The sequence below is a fragment of the Chanodichthys erythropterus genome, chromosome 11, assembly GCF_024489055.1.
Source record: "Chanodichthys erythropterus isolate Z2021 chromosome 11, ASM2448905v1, whole genome shotgun sequence".
NCBI classification, from domain to species: domain Eukaryota; kingdom Metazoa; phylum Chordata; class Actinopteri; order Cypriniformes; family Xenocyprididae; genus Chanodichthys; species Chanodichthys erythropterus.
Window position 1 is genome coordinate 19,910,653 of NC_090231.1, and position 17,921 is coordinate 19,928,573.

At 35.2% G+C, this 17,921-nt stretch overlaps 1 protein-coding gene across 2 annotated transcripts in view; it reads right to left on the bottom strand.

Moving 5' to 3' along the window:
- Positions 1-15,115, bottom strand: part of si:ch211-288d18.1 (USP6 N-terminal-like protein) — a 32,815-nt gene extending 17,700 nt beyond the window's left edge. Inside the window, exons 1-2 of one of the 2 annotated variants that reach the window (XM_067400601.1) lie at positions 14,988-15,115; positions 1,888-1,961 (exon numbers count right to left, since the gene is read on the bottom strand). In XM_067400601.1, coding sequence (XP_067256702.1) covers positions 1,888-1,953 — 66 coding nt within the window. In that variant the 5' untranslated portion in view covers positions 1,954-1,961; positions 14,988-15,115. The remainder of the gene's footprint in view (positions 1-1,887; positions 1,962-14,987) is intronic. The other variant, XM_067400602.1, reaches the window with a different exon arrangement.
- Between the last annotated feature and the right edge of the window lie 2,806 nt (positions 15,116-17,921).

Here is a 17,921-nt window from a genome sequence, read left to right on the forward strand (position 1 = left end):
CATAAAACTTTAACACCTGAGTGTCTTTAACACCTGAGTGTGGTTCCTCCCAATGTTATTTCCCTCTTGACAAATCTGAGATAGTTTTCCCTTGCCACAATATGTATTGCAAAAAAGCGCTATACAAATAAAGCTGACTTGGCTGAACAGCCACAAAGACCATAGCACATGTGAACAACATCATAGGTTAGAGGTCAACGACCCAGTGCAAAATAAACTCCATCCACAAAAAAGTCAAAAGTACAATACAATAATAAATTTCCCCTGCTAATAAAGGCTAATGCTCAGCATAACACTTTCAATCATACAAAATCTAATCATTACATTGGTGTTCATTTTATGTTAGCCAAAGCAGCATATATTTAATCAAAGATACAGTAAAAACAGTAATATTTATATTAGTACTATGTTAAAATGTAATTTATTCCTGTGATAGTAAAGCATTATTTCAGCATTATTACAGTCTTCAGTGTCACATGATCCTTCAGAAATGATTATGCTTATTTGCTGCACATTTGCTATAACATTTCTTATTATTATAAATGTTGAAAACAGTTGTGCTGCTTAATAATTTTGTGAAAACATTGATATATTCAAGATTCTGTTGATAATTGAAAGTTCTAGGAAGTTATATAAAACTAGAAAGTTCTAGAAAGTTCTGCTCATGGTTATTTATTTTGTTCACTTGAGTACTTACAATATCCCAAATGTTTGCAACTATTTGTAAATCGTGAGAAAATTGCAATTTTAACCAAGGCTCCGGGACGTGTGAGGAGTCGCCTGTCAATTGCGTCATACCCGCGTTAACCCTCGGTTTCCGGTTTTATTTTGTAGAAACCATGGAAACACCAAAGACGCTTTAATATATTACATGTTTTAATAGAGAAGGGAACAACTGTTTTGATATATTTATAGACAGGAAACTAATTGTTGTTTTATAGCTTAACATGTTTAGTCTTATTTTTTGCTTTACCATGCCTCAGAGAAAAACACTATTTTGTCAAGTAGCTAACATAGGATAATCAGATGCAGCTTTATTTATAGTAAAAGTAATACAGAATTTTCTCCATCATACAATACGTTTTAAAATTTAATTGCATGCCATTTATCAACACAAGCCATCCAGCATTTAATATGATATTGTAATATCAATCTATCTTACTGCAGTGTGTAACAGTGTCTCACAGCAGCCACCGAGCGAACGCACAGAGTAATGTTATAACATTTTCAACACACTAAAATGTATCTAATATGATAAACAAAGCTGCATTACCTCATACTCATGACCGGAAAAGCGGAAAGCAGCGCCTGTGACTGTGGCATAATAAAAGTTCCGCTGCTTGTGAGGAGTGTGTTTCGCAATCGCTCCAGCGGCCTCGTTCAGCTCCCACAACACTCTGTCCTGCTCTGCTTCATACTACAGTAACATCAATAATCGCATGATTTCCCCATGATTTCTTCCTGAGTCCTATCCCGATTCTTTTGCACCATCCGTTGAGATGGAGACCACATGTCCCAAGATTCCGCGCTCAAACTTGGCGTCATCAAGCTACGCCTTTGTTTTGAATAGGCCTCTATCGACCTCTAGTGGACAGAATTATTACATACTGCAGCTTTAACAAATGAACCTTGTTGTAAAGTGTTAGCCTGTCGCTTTTGATCAATTTAATGCATGCTTGCTGAAAAAAAGTATTAATTTCTTTACTGCATTTGATACATTACCTGAATGGTAGTGTATATACAGTAATCATAATTCTAGAAAATGTACATTTTCATAACTCAAACATTAAAGTAAATAGGCAAACTTAAACAAGTTACAGTATCACAGTATTCGTACTGTTTCAGTGAATATCTGAACAAACAGTGAGAGTAATCGGCACAATTTACCTTATTGTATTTTGAGATGATCTCAGCACGTTCCTCTGCTATCAGCACCTCTATGTCCTTCTTCATGTCAATATCTAGAAATACAGCACATAAAGAACAATTAATGACAAGGAGAAAAAAAGAATACCACCAAAAAGCTGAACAGTCTGGAAGACAGGTATGTTAAGTTTTGTTTGGGAGCTTTTTGTTTGTAAAGATGAATATTAAATAGGGTCACTTTTAGGGTTGGGAATCGAAAATAGGTTTCAATTCTGGAATCTGATACTTAAGGTCAGGAATCAGATACTGAAAATTAAAAATTCTATTCTGTTTATCGATTCCTGTGTGCGCATTTTAATGTGATTTCAAACCATTTTCAAGCATAAGAAAATTAAAAAAAGCATTGCTAATTAGTTGGTTAGGCTGCTAATATTTTGTAGGCTACTGATATTTGTTCATGGAAATCAGCTGCAACAAAACATTTTGTCAAAACACACGCAATAAATATGTTTGATATAAATGTTTGAATGTTTCTGCCTTACTGGAATCAAAACTAGGAATCGAAAAAGAATTCGAAACGATAAGCAGAATCAGAATTGCTAAAATTGGCCAATCCTAGTCAATTTGCCATCTCGTTGGCACTAGGTACCCTGAGCTCTCATAATGTTTTGAAGATCCTGTTGGTCATATGAAGGCCTTGACTGTCTCAGAAACTTTATCCCCATGGGAACCACAGAGCCAAAGGAAGGGAACAAAGATTCCCGCCAGGCTTCAGCTGTCTGAGAGCGCTGTGTGTCTGCGGAGTCTGTCGCACACACAAAAATAGAAACTGACTACAAACACAGTCACTCGCTCTGGGACACAGAGTTGCATGACACGCCATCAGTCATATCCAATATTTCTATCCCATCACCAAAACATACCAGCTTACATTTAAATCTTCAATAAGCAGAAGAGACTAAAACACAGCTAAGTATTTCTTTCAATAACAAGTCACTTGACCCTCACCCCCAAGTGAACAAAACAAGAGCATCTGTTGTGTTTGTACAGTATTGTGATGACATTCCCTGATGTATTTAGACAGAACAGGACACTCCTGACAGGAGTCAATATACCAATACTGACTTTTTCCTCACTATAGCCTTTTCATCTGCCCCTTTCCCATTTTTTCCTTGAAGCTTACTCATATCATAGAGGGCTGAAAAGTGCTGACACAAGTACAAGTGAAAAGAGAAGGTGATTTACGTTTCCTAAAAACTGAGTGTAAGTGGTTAAAGGCACAATAACAGTTTGAGAGAGAGAGTATGCTTACATCGCTTTAAAACCAGCAGAACCACAGGAAATAATTCTGTGCTTGTGAATTTTGCACTACACAATGAGAAAATCATTTACTCAAAACCCCAAACCACGGTTTGTAAAACTAAAGGAAAGCAAAAGACTTTACTAAGCATTTTCTACATACTGGCATTATATTAAATTGTATATATCCTCTCACTAAAATCACTCTCTATGTCAGTTTAACAAATCTAGACTGCTGAGGTAGATCATCATAAGAAACATTAATAACATGTCATATTATATACAACACTTTTGTGTAAAGGTAGTGCTCCGCAAAACTCCCAAAGCTTTAAAAATAATCCAAACAATATTTACAGAGAAACAAATAGCTTGTAAACAATATGCCACATAATGTTACATTTACCCTTGGAAAGCCATTCAAAGTTCATAGATCATTAGTTGGGGGTGGATCCAGAGAGGAGCATTTTGATCAAAAATTGCACAGTACATATGAATTATATGCCTTTATTTAATGTAGCCATGTTTGGAAAAAAAAAAAAAAAAAAAAAAACTAGTATCATGAACGTTTTTATTACAGCCACAGTTTAAATATTAATGCTGAATTGGACTAAAAACATAATTAGGCCTATATAATTAAATAGAAATGTTTTCATTTAACTGCAAATCTAATATAAAGTTTGTTTTGGTGTTTCAATAAATACACAAAAGAGTCACCTTCAATGAGATTGATCTGAAATCTGGATAAGCTGGCCTGATCCCAAACTTACATAAACCAAGATGATAGTCTGTCAAACACCCTAATCCACATCCCTAAGGATAAGCAACGAAATCCTTCCTTCTCCTGAGGAAAACTGTCATGATCTGCCACCTTTGCAGCAAGCAGCAAGAGGATTAGGTTATGCAATATTTGATGAAACCCCAGATTACAACCCTCAAGATTGTCATCCTGAAAGTACAAGCGCTCAGATCAATCCATATTTGAAAATATTTACATGTAATGGTCTCGTCCAACATACCATATTATAATATTATGTCATGTACTTAAATAACAAATGCTATAATTTAGATTAATTAAGAGCTGTTTAGAGAGGTATTTCCTCTCTAAACCTCAGTTTGTGTGTGTGCTTGTCTATTTTGATTCTTCCTCAATGTAATATAACATTTCCTATTAAGAAAATATTATAATTAAAATACTGTATTTTCATTGAATGGTGGCACATCTTCAAATCCCTGCAAAAGTCATCTGCATGCCCTATGGTTAGCATGTAACCCCAATTATCACTAACACTTCCAACAGAAAATATGTGAATAAATTTCCATTGCCTCTCATTGTGAGGTACTATCAACAATGCAACAGCAGATGTTTTCTTAGGGGCTTGAGGGACTGTTTGATTGATAGATGACAGTCCACAAAAGGAGGTACAAGAGTCCATCAGAGGAACCTGGATGCAATATTATTCAAATGGTGATGTGGAAACTATCTGCTTTTTAAGCTTGAGAATGAGTGATGAAAAAATGTGGTGCAGTAGCTCTGTTGGTTGGTGTTCGTACCATCCCCCTTTCAAGGGGAAAGAGAAAGGGACGCCTTAGTGGGTACAAAGATGAGCAAGCATTTCATACAAACCGATCAGCAGACAGTACAGAAAAGACTTACATTCTGCTGGATTCCTTTTTTATCTGTATGTAATTCTTTCTGAAATCAATAGGGATACTACAATCACTGAGTATTGGTTTATACCGGGTGTGTCTCATACATTCTGAAAAGTGAAGCCACGGGCTCTTTGATTGCCCCCTGGAGGCTGGATGCAGTACAGGTCATAAACCCCGCCCTCTCAATGCAGTCGAATGAGACTTCAGTGAAAACTTAAAAATAAATTCTGCTTCAAATAAAACTTTCTGAAAGATGGTTTTGGTCATTTAAGGTAGTTGTTATCACATTGATATATATTCAATTGTTCGTTTTTGTGATGATTTAGATTTTAGCTAGCAATTTGATGCTATAAAAACGGGGCGTGTCGTCATGATTCGAAGTTGATTGACAGCTTGTCTGAGGACTGTCGGAGCTTCGAGGGGAGATTGAAGATGTATTAACTAACTGTTAATTTTCGATTTCTTTGTTATTTAACACCAACAAAATGAGTTGTTCAGCAGTAAACTGTACTAACCGACCTACAGGATCTGAAGGATCACTGAACTTTTTTTCTGTAACATCAAATGTGGGCGTTATAAGCTAATTAATAAATGTTATTAGTTAAGATAACACACCTAATGTTAACCATGTCGGGAAAAAGCAGGTGATCGTTATCTGGCAGTTACTTATTTTTATGGGTATAAAATAATAATTAGCAGGACAAAACTAATGATAGCTTACTCTAATTACAGCAATCGATCTCCTGTAACGTTAGTTGAACTTGATTTAAAATGGCAGGACCGTTTCTGACAATTTAGAGTTGTTTCTAGTGGCATATTATATTGATTTTATCTACTGAATTTGCTGTTTCAAAAATATTATTGCTCTAGAAACAGAATAGCCTATTATTTTATAGGTAGACTTTTGTGTATAATTTTTATAGTCTATTTAAAATACATGAATGATGCATAGGAATGATGACGCAGTCGTCTGGGCGGAAGTTTGATATCGCGACTCCGCCTCCGGCTCAACTGACGATTCCTTCTGCGCATGCCCAGGCTCCGAACTTTTTTTTTTTTGACGTATTGCGTAACGTGTCAGCGCCCATTCATCAGCCCATTTTGGCTTCAGTTCAATACAATGGAAGGAAACGACGTCGCGTCGTCCATCTTTTTTTACAGTCTATGGTTTATACACTAATTCTAAATTACACAAGATGACAAATTTGCCCAACGTGGGCTTGCATCACCTTCAGTACTCGTGTGTGCCAAACTCAGTTCATTTTTTTGTGAAGCTTCAATAAGATTCAGCCTAAGCTCATTTGAAAAAAAAAAAAATTACCTATACAATTCACTGCAGTTTCAACACCAATATTGTATTCCTTTTCACACAAAGATTACAGGGGCAGATTATTGATTAATAAAGACTTATTAAAAATGCAGTATGTACAATATATTAAGAACTCAAAACACTTTTACAACAGTGCATGATTTGTAAATTAATACATTCACAATACAATCAAAGACTTGTAGAAGAAAACTAAAATGGCATGGTTGCTTTAAAAAAATGTGTTTTATCTCATATCAGTTTTGGGTAGGTTTAAGTGTAGGCAGAATGTTATTTTCAAAAACGATAGGACATTTAGTGCCACTTTTAGTGCCACTCATACATTTCATAACTGAACAGCAACGATACGTACAACAACCAATGTAATAATTGCCAGATTCATGTTCATCTGTTTTGGATAAAATTCAACACGATTACTGCCACTCAATGGACATTTCACTTTGAAAGTATTGTGAAACATGCTAGACGCAATGTCAGAAATGTCACCACAGGCATCATGAGTCTGAATTAAGATCCCATGGCCAAAACTGCACAAAAGCCTGAAAATATAATTTTGGATTTTGCTTAAACTGCCTGCCTGCCTGCCAAAGGGGAGAAAAAAAACGTTTGCGAGACAATTTATGTTAAACATTTCTTCTTGTGATCAAAAACAGAAAGAAAAATAAATTTAGCAGAGGCAAGTTCCTGAATTCACTGAATCAAACTAGTTTCAGTTATTCCTGAAGAACAAGTGTGGCAGAAATTAGGCCAAGACATTATGTTCTTGTTTGAATGGAGACTGGGTGGGGTTTGTATTTGATTGCTTGTGTCAATGTAAAAGAGCCTGTTTAATTCATCTGGACTTTCCATTTTAGGTCTGACTGCCGATCTCTTCTCTTCCAACTCTGTTTATGAGTCAAACACAAGGGAAAATGCTGACCTGTGGGCAGAGATCTTACACAAGGTGCCATAAATAGCCATTTCTCTAGAGAGCTGGAGTTTAACGGTTGGCTCTCTAATTGTCTCAGCTCTAGTATATGGAATTACAGGCCTTTCTGCTGAACATCTTCCCAGATAGATGGAGAACTCCATGCCTGACCTAGGAATCACTGCCAACAGACCTGAACACTAAGGAACGAATAGATTCTCACAAAATCTGAAGCATCTTTTACAGCAGTGCAGATTTTATGTTTATGTTAAAAAGTTCAAGCAGCAAATTAAATATTTTAATAATATTATATAATAACTGAGATTGATATGTTATTGACCAACATTAAGGTTCATATTCTGCTACTACATTACATAATACATAATGATAGTTATTATAAAATGTCTCTTTGGAATCAGTTTCAGCTCTTAACAGTGATGTCACAGTAATGGTGCTTTTGTTGTTCACTCAACTGAAGAATATTTTGGCGAATGAACACAGATGCACACCATAACTTACAGTAAACATGAGTGAATAAATGTGGGCTAAAGCTATGAATTATTCATGTGTGCTGTGGGCTATAGAGACAGAGCGACACGCGTCATCAACTGAAAACCACGCCCACCGGGGCAGAAAACAATCCAACAGTCCCCATTGATTTTATATAGCATGAGGCTGCCTCTTTGTCATTTCTGACTTATAACAAAAAAACAGAACAATGTCTAAAAGCTGCTATGTGACATGGTGTACAGCAAACAAGCTAAAAAAAAACAGAACTAAGTTTTTATAAGCTGTCAACCCCAAAAAACTCATGTTTAAGGACACAAAAGTGGATACAGGCAGTGATATTTAATCGGCGACAGGTGAAATAATTCTTTGACTTGATTAAAAATAATGAACAGGGTTTTTTTGTTTGTTTGTTTAGCATATGCTGTCGCCGATTACGTTCCCCTCCAGCGTAGTTCTTATTGTTTGACTTCTCCCAGTTTCAAATTTCAATATGTACTAATTTTTCTTGATATATATGTCAAATAGGCTAATAGACAAATAATTTAACTAACAAATAATTTGCCTCTTAAAAAAAAAAAACATTATTACCATACTGCCATATATAGTGTCTAAAAAGTCAAAAGCATTTCAGAATGTCCCTACATTGTCAATTTCCTGGCCGAAAGCTGTTGGCAGGAACTTCTATAAGGTAGTTTTTAAAAGCCTGTCAAATATTCATTAGCTATTTTCCATCCAAAGTTGCGAATTTAACTGCAAATTTGGAATTGCATAAAACATTTGCGAATAACGCTCTGTTTCCATCCAGTGAGTCGAAGAGAAAAAAATCGTCACTTCCTGATAAACTGGCCCTAAATATCACACCGAAAAAATGGAAGTTGCTGCAGTAGAAGCGACTGTATATAATAATTTTCGTATATAATAAATTATTGCATCTCAGAGCGCGCAGATGAAACCCAACAAATGCTTTCATGTTATCTTGCTCTCAGATGCCTGGTATTTGTGAACACAATCATGTGAGGCGCTTCTGCGAGGGAATTAAACCGAACCATTCAAATGACAGACTTTGCTCAGGCATTACAGAATGACAAAAACAGCTTTTCAGATGCTGTGCAAAGAGATCGGTCTGTTGGTCCAGTTATGCCATCCCATCGCAAAGTCACATGTCTTTTTTGATCCGCATCAAGGAATTTATTCGGTAAAAGTGTTTCCATCGTAGTTTATGCTCATGTTTTCGTATTGCATAAACATTTTAGCCGACTCATTTGAGCGCATACGTTTTTTATGTGCATTTTTTGAATTTATGCAGATTTTGGCGTTTCCATCCAGCATTTTTTATGATATCCCAAAATGCGCATAAAAATAGGCGGGTGGAAACATAGCTATTGTGTTCATTTGGAAGAGGAGCTCAGCACACACAAAAATGGCTTCAAGTGGAATAGTTATCATTCTCAAGTCATTGCACTATACCTTCGAGACACATTTCAGTGTGACATCAGGCCTTGCTGGCCAGGCTGCTGGGTGTGCATGGAAATCGGAGTACAGTGTGGTTCTGAAAAAAGACATTTTCCTTTATGCTAAAAAACAAAGAGGTCCAGGTTTATAGAAGCCAAGACAGGATGGTATGATGCTTTTTGTTTGAGGAAAGAGTTCTAATTTGGATGGGATTATATAAGCATATAGGTCTGCTTTGTTGACATTAACTATTCCGACATGAAAGAGAGAAGCAGTTGTCAATGTTCATGCAGGGACAACTGGCATCACTTGCACTGCCATCTGGGTGGGCCATCGCTGCCTCGTACTAGCTCACAGATGTAGAGCACTTCAACACACTGAGAGAGCCTTGTCCTGGCTGAGAGTCTTCACAAACACAGTGGGGGCAACAGAGACCAACCATTAATGTGGCAAGTTGTTTAGTTAATGTACATCAGTTTTGTGCTGTTGTTTTATTTGAGCACAAGCATATGGCAGTGACAAGTGTTAACATCTGAGTAACTGAAAAGTGAGTAACAGTAGGCTGAAATGCAACCAGATCCCAGATTTACACAAAGTACTAAATAAACATAAAAAAAAAATACTATATAATATGAACAACTCCCCATAAAGGTCTGAGGAAAGAATATGGAAAACCAAATCCTAGTAAGAATCTCCAAAACCTAAAAATAAGATAAAACTGTAGATGGTTGAAGGAAGGAAAATGTGCAATACCTACATTCTTATGAACTGAAATGTGATGGAAAAATATGTCCCATACTGGAGCCATGGCCTAATGGTTAATGTACAACTTGCATCTGCACAAAATACTGTGAATACACAAGTGAACTTGAACTTAAATAAGTTGAATCTCAGAAATGTAAGTGAAAAATTGCACACTGTAGCACTTGCATGGGTTAAATTTATGTGCGTTAACAGCTCAAGCTAAAGAGCAGTAGTAATGAAATGGTGGACTATGGTCCGGTTCCGGACCCCGGCTTGGTTCCATCCGGACCGCAGGACATAATTGTGCCATTTCACCATTTCTACAGTTTAAAGTTAGCAGTGAGTCAAAACAACTGAGCGGTACACACCACAAACGCTCAGGATCCATAAACTTATGGATCATTACCATTGCTTATGGTAATAAACTCTCGGCGCTACATCCATGCGAGTTGCTTCTCTCTCCCATTAAAGAGTCACGTTTAGGAGCTGCAAATGGTGCAGTACCAGTAGCATAGCTGCTATCAGTAGAAGAAATACAGTGAGCGGTGAGAATGGATCAAATATAATTATTTTTTATCTGTCATACAGATGATTTACACACGTAGGTGTCTAAATGTAATAATATAATGATAAAAATAATAATAATAAAAATTATAAATTATAAAAATAATAAAAATTAAAAGCCTGATAAAACATCTGATGTAAACTTTTTATATATTAGCTTTATATATTATATATTTCATATGCAGTTGGGAGAAATATTTACTTTTTTGATAAATATTGGTAAAAATTCTCAGACATCACTGCTTTGGCTCTCGGGGCCCAAAATTCTCATCTTTGATGACTATTTTGAGTGTTTAGGATTTTTTCTTTTACAAAGTACTAAGGCTGCCCTAATGGAAATGTATAACTGTAGGAAGGAAATATAGAGACTGGACCTCTTGGAACTTTAATTTATTATTGAAAATTATTAGTCTCTGGGGGTGGAATAATTTATTATTCATTTTTTTATTTATATTTCAGTTATAATATAAAGATCAGTGAAAAAAATGAACCGTACTACAGCATAAAAAAAAAAATAATAATAATAAAAAATCCTGTATACACCTTTTTCATTCCAGGCCAGGGTCTGTTTGGACCTAGTGACGTAAGCTTATAAAACAGTCAAAACAGGCTAAATTCATGAAACCTACATATTATTTTTCTAACAAAACAACACCAAAACATCAATATTACTATGAATTTTTTTTTTTTTTCAAACAAAATTTTACTTCCATAAACTATTACTTTCATATGAAAAAAATGATCATACATTTTTATTTTTAAAATTTTATTCATTTTATTTTAATTTCAGAATTCTTGTTTGTGCAAGCACAAGCATGTTTATAAACAAAATGCGGGAAGGGAAAAATGCTTATGTGAGTGTAGGAAAGAGACTCAATTTATTTTACAGAAGTAATTTAAGAGAAATCTAACTAATACATTTAAAATAATAAAAATAAAAAATATATAAAAAACACAATTTCATCTGTAAAGCCACAGTTCATTTTTGGGTCAAAACAGAGCCGGAAGCAAATGATGTAACAATTTAATTTAAATGGTTATTATATTTAATTTTTTGTTATAAATAAATAAATAAATAAATAAGTAAGTAATGATGTATATTTTGATAGTCTTAACACACTTAAAAAATGTCACTTAAAACTATGGATTTTATTTATTTATGTACTTTTTGTTTCTTTACCTTGTACAGCATTACCTTGTGTGAGATCAATAGAGCATGCAGAGCGATCACCTTAGTAAATTAAAAATAAGACCAAAGAGAGCTGTAGCCTAGTAGCCAATGCACTGAACTATGTTGCTCAGTCAGGTGATGCAAGTTTGTGTCTGGTGCAAGGTAAAGTTCTTTAGAAGAAGATTCATTTCAGCTTCTTCTCCCTCATCATTTCATGTCCCACTTCTTTACTGTAGCTCACAATACAAGAGGGAAAAGACCAAAAATAAAACTTAAAAGAAAGACGAGACTGAACTAGCCCATTTAGATAAACCTCGGTAATGAGAGATCTTTTTAATGTCACTGTAATAGGCAACCACTGAATGATAAAAGTGTGGCCATATGGGGGTGGATAAAAAGCTTTTATGCAATAAAAAAGCAAAAACATTAAATTATTGTTCTTGAGCATATTTATAAGAATAACTAATCCCTATGACATCAACAAAGAGCATCAGAAGATAATAGTGTAGTCTCAGCCTCAGACGGCACACCCACAGACCTCCCACAATCTATTCACCGACTGTCTAATGCATATTTCACACAAAAATGCCTGACAATAGCAGTTCAAACTTGGAAACAAAGTAGTGTTCTGTCCAAACAGCATTTTTTTTTTTTATGTTTTCCATCATACAGTTTTGACCAGGTTCAGTCTTCAGACATTATGCCATAGTCAAAAGTCTCCCTATGCACAAGCACACCACTAAACAGTTTATTTGTCTGCCAGATGAGCAGTGTTTATGTTCAGTGTGCATGTCCATTTGAATATCTTACAAATCCTGAGATGAACACTCTACACTTCAGTAACACTGGACACAGTTTAGTGTGTGTGTCTGTGTGTGTCCCCACGATGTAATATAAACCTGAGTTCACCTACATCGTGAGGACCAGCCACCGGTCACCACAATGTTAATTAATTAATAAAAATACTAAATGATGTTTTTGTGAGAAAATAAAGGTGTGTGAAGTTTCCTGTGATGGTTAGGTTTACGGTTAAGGGTAGGGTAGGGGGATAGAAAGTACGGTTTGTACAGTATAAAATGCATTGCGGCCTATGGAAAGTCCCCACAATTCACAAAAACAAACATGTGTGTATGTGTGTGTGTGTGTGTGTGTGTGTAAAACTAACATTTTTCTACTTTAAAGAACCTTTTGTGGAATGGACAGGTTCCATGGATGTTTAAGGTTCTTTATGGAACCATAGATGCCAATAAAGAAAGTGTGAAGGTTTATTTCTCTCTATAATTAAAAGGCTATACCGTATTAAAGGAACACTCCACTTTTTTGTAAATATGCTCATTCTCCAACTCCCCCAGAGTTAAACAGTTGAGATTTACCGTTTTCGAATCCATTCAGCCAATCTCTGGGTCTGGCGGTACCACTTTTAGCATAGCTTAGCATAGTTCATTGAATCTGATGAGACCAATAGCATCTCACTCAAAAAAAATTACCAAAGAGTTTCGATATTTTTCCTAACAGTATTTTTAAATAGTATTTAAAACTTATTTATTAAAAAAAATATCGAAACTCTTTGGTCATTTTCATCAGATTCAATGAACTATGCTAAGCTATGCTAAAAGTGGTACCGCCAGACCCAGAGATTGGCTGAATGGATTCGAAAGCTGTAAAACTCAACTGTTTAACTCTAGGAGCCCATTTTCAAAAAAAGTGGAGTGTTCCTTTAAGGCTAAATAACTGTGAAATACAGCCATATAGAAGCCCACCCAAAAGCTTACACACAGATCTGTCATTGGCCTACTTCCATCTACTGAACATCTGTGAGTGGAAATGCAAATGATTTATCCCTAAATATGTGTGTTTGTGTATGGGAAAGAGAGAGAAACACTGACCATGTTTACAGAAGAAGAAAAATAAGTTTACATGTTTCACAGCTACTGGGATATTCTGGTATGCATGTAGTCAGCATGATCCAACTAAAAGACATGCATGTTATTTTTCTGCTTTTCTCTTTTTCTCTCTTGCTATTTACTATGGCGTATGATTTTTGTAAATATTTATTGAAAATATACATATAAATATGTAAATGAACTATCAGCACATTCCCTTTTTCATCAAAACAATTAACAAGAACAGAAAAAAAATAATTTTGGTTATTTTTCAACTCATTAATTCTCAATACAAGCATAGTAAATTGCAAAATGTAGGCCATGAGACTTATAATAAAAAGAATATCATAAGGACAAATGTTCATAAGTATTTGAGTTTTTTTTGTTTTTGTAGGGGGGAATTAATACAATTAGAAAATGAAGTTTGTTTAAAGTAAATGAAGCTAAACTCAACAGTAATTATTCTAAGCAATAATATGGTAATAATACTGTAAGTGAAAAGACAGTAATAAACTGTAAATTAAAATGAAAACATTTTACAGTAAATTACTGGCATCCAGCTACAGTAATCTCTTTACAGTGCAGTTATAGATCTACAATTAGCTATAGACAATCTTTTAATTCTTGTAAAATGTTAGTAAAGTAGCTAAATCTTCTATTCGCCCCAAACAATGTGATTCCTTAATAGCATAGCATCTCATTGTCTGTATTCTAATATTCCCCAGAAATACTTTTGTTCGAACTTGCTATAAACTATAAACATTTCGTTGTGGTGGATATTCTAAGACCTGACCTTTTAACACAACATGTTCAATTTTTGATTATGTGTTATGTGTGTAAATGTGCTCAATTCATAGTGTTCCTGTGCGTTATTGTTAAGGACATGAACCAAAAAAAAAAAATTACTATTTAAAAATCACAAAAAAATGTAGTAGAAACAGCAAGAGCACGATCGCGATCTTTAGTGCCTCAAGAACGTAACATTATAACATTCTGATTATAGAGGAATATAGCAGTAAAGCAGAACAAAGGAACCAGTGTACGCACTAAATAAAAAAAAATAATACAATAAAACGGCATAATGGCTATTGAACAAGAAAGGGATTATTAGAAATGCAGACACAAAGGAATGCATCAAAGATGTGCCTTGAATATGGAGATTCCATAACCGAATCACCTGAACTGCACCAGACGCATTTCAGAGGTGTGATCAAGAGAGTGTTTGTAAACAGCTTCAGATTATATCCGCTGAAAGTGAATGGGTTGGTTCTCAATGCTTTCTCTTCTGCATTTTCATCAACTGGTTCTTAGAATAGCTAACGTTACCAATTAAACGTGTGTTTTAAAAACAGGCGACAAGACACAAATAACCGAGATGCTGATGCTACATGTGGTGGATTTGAAATCGCTCTCACTCCAGCTGCAAAATACATTCTAATGAGAATCGCTTAAAATGACATTATGTGTCGTTGCAGTCGTTTCTGTGTAATTGATCTTTACTAATATTACTGTTATGCTATGCAACATTCAGTAGCAGTAAGAATAAATAGTGAACCAGATGCCATGATATCGAATGCACAAATAAAATTCCTATAAAGGAAAAAAAAATATTACCGTTTATTGTGAAGACTCTTCATTCCTTCGTCGCTGAAAACATAGGAAGTAAAGCGAAGCGAATAGCTAAAAATCTCGCGGTGAATACAATAGCTTCATGTAACAACATTGAGAGCGGCACGTCAGAGCGCACAGACTGTAGAAGCTTGTGCAGATAGATTCTGGCTGGTAGCTGGTCACGTGACCTGCCAGTAAACCCAGGGAAAGATTGTACCGCTACTGGCAGGGCAGGTCACGTGACCTGCTGCAAACTATGGAAATATTGACCGTTCATAGGCATTCACTGAGCCAACGCATCTCTACCTCTGTGTTGGAGAATGTTATTCAAACTTTATACTAAATATTTAAACATTTTGGTGTGGTTTGTCTTGAGCCTTAATGTAGCCTAACAGTAGCCTATGTAAACGGAGAATTTAAACTAAGGCCTTAGACTGAAAGATTTAAGAGATGTATGAGATGTATAATGCCATGCAGTTTGAACGAATACGGTTTAGGTCAACAAGTAAAATTAAGCACTTGTAAATATTTGTTTAAAACTGAAATGCCATGTGAGTTTTTAAAGAGACACTTTCTCTTCCACGTTCAATAAATAAATAAATAAATAAATAAATAAATAAATAGGCTAACCTTCCAAATAATTCAGGGTATAGGATGGATTAACGATTTTTTAAGTATTTCACACACAGTCCAGCTATTCAAAATCGTAGTCAAGAGAGAAACAGTGCAATTGTGCCCTCTGTTGGTAATTGCGTTATAATGTATCTACGGTGGGTTTGACCGCAGGCAAGTCGGCCTACCCTGCCCTGAGTACATAATGCGTGATGGGGTGGGGTGTCATAGGCTATTTGGGCAACTTTTATTGGTTTATGATACATCAAAGTGTTACTATTGGTATTGAGACATTTTAAAATGAAAGCTCGAGCTCTGCACATCCTTCTTTGACATTCTAGATGAGACAAGTGTTTTTTTTTAAACAGTTTTGACAGGTGGGTTTATTTAAACATTGTGTTGTATTAGGCCTACTGTTTTAAAAGCTTGACTAGTGATGTTTTACATTTCATCACAATGTTTTTCTCTTTTTATGACTGTAATGCAGTTGTTTATGTTAATTTTCACTGAAAAAAATAAAAACATTAATCAAAGTAAAGTACGTTGGCCGAGAGAGCTCAACGCACTGCAACTGAAGAAAACACACGCAAGTAGAAAAAAACGCCAGCAAATAAAGAAAACGTCTTCATCAATTTGACAACACATGCTGCAAAACTTCACAACGCCATTGGCGGTTCTAGACCATTTCAACTGGGGGGGCCAAGCTGGGGCCAGTACTGTTAGAGGGGCCAGTTACAATTAGACCTTATTGTTGTCATATCATTTTCTGCACTGGGTATCATTAAGGTTTTAATGGTGTTACTACTCTTACCGATACTGCTTATCGATCCGGTACTTTAACTGTATTCTTATTGGTACTTTTTGTTTATATAATATAATATAATATAATATAATATAATATAATATAATATAATATAATATAATATAATATAATATAATATAATATAATATATAATAAGAGCTGAATTAACTTTGCTTTATATTATATAGTGTCCGGCATTTTCGGTATTTTATTTAAGATACAGTAAGAACATGAACAAAGTAAAACAAACTGACAAATACAATAAAACAAAGATACAAATGAAATAAAGTGCTTTCATTTGTTCATGTGTTAGGCTTAGCCTATAAAAGAAATCTAAGTAACTAAATGTAAAATAACACTGCATGGTTTTCACAGAATAAATTAATAGATTAATGCCTATTAAAGCTAACTATATTCAGATGAAGAGCTGTAAGTGATTTTCTCTTTGCATTTTGTTGTTTGATTAACATTGATGGCACAATCGTCAGAAGGTGACTGCTGTCACTTTAAGACAATAGATATTAACACACATCGGATTTTTTCCCAGCTGTTCATGTACACTTACGATATAAACTGCATTTAAGTAGTTAAACACGCTCCAATCCGGTCATTTTAACACATTTTTGTGTGTATTTGATCGTTTGGACATGCACCTGAAGCCCAACGTGTAATTTGTTTGTCGATTTGCTATCACGTTTGGAGCGCGCGCGCACACAATTCAGCCTGAGGAACAGCGTTTCTTGCGCGGATTATTGTGCTTTCAACGTTTTAAACCGCTGATAATAATTATCAAACATTTACTGCAATTTAGCAACAGTAAAGACCTTAACTGACGTTAAGTTTGGGTTTAGGGAGGAAGGAACACGCACAGCGGTACCCATCCCTAGTTACATTTCTGTTCCCTGTTGCCACTGTCTAATAATAACCGATGTAAAAAACAACGATCGCAAAAAAACAGTTTTGTAAAAATTATTTCACACTCCACATTTAGGAGGGCCACAAGGGGGTCCAAACTTGTTGTCACAGGGGCACTGGTCCCCCCTAGAACCGTTAGTGCACAAGGCACCCAAATACAGAAACGCGCTGCAAAAGTTCACAACACAACCAAATACAGAAACGTGTGATATATTGAAACTGAATACAAGTTATGATCTACTGAATACAAGTTATGTTTATGTGGTACATTTTCTTTGAATCCATTATAAAATTGTTAAATGTTATTATGAATTATTATGAAAATAATTAATTTAATAAATGCACATAACGTCTTCAACAACGTTCAACAAAAGTGTTATGTGCATTTATTAAATTAATTATTTTCATTTGGCATACCTGCGTCATGACATCATTGCACGCTTCAGTAGGTGGCGCGTCCATGATGCACTTCATTCAAAGTAAATACACCATCAAGGAAACCATCACTGCAGCGCTCTTCTTTAATTTTTCTTTATTGATCTTTATTATACTTCTTTTCAGGAGTACTACAATTTTGGAGGCACCGCTGGGATAGATGTCAGATGGGT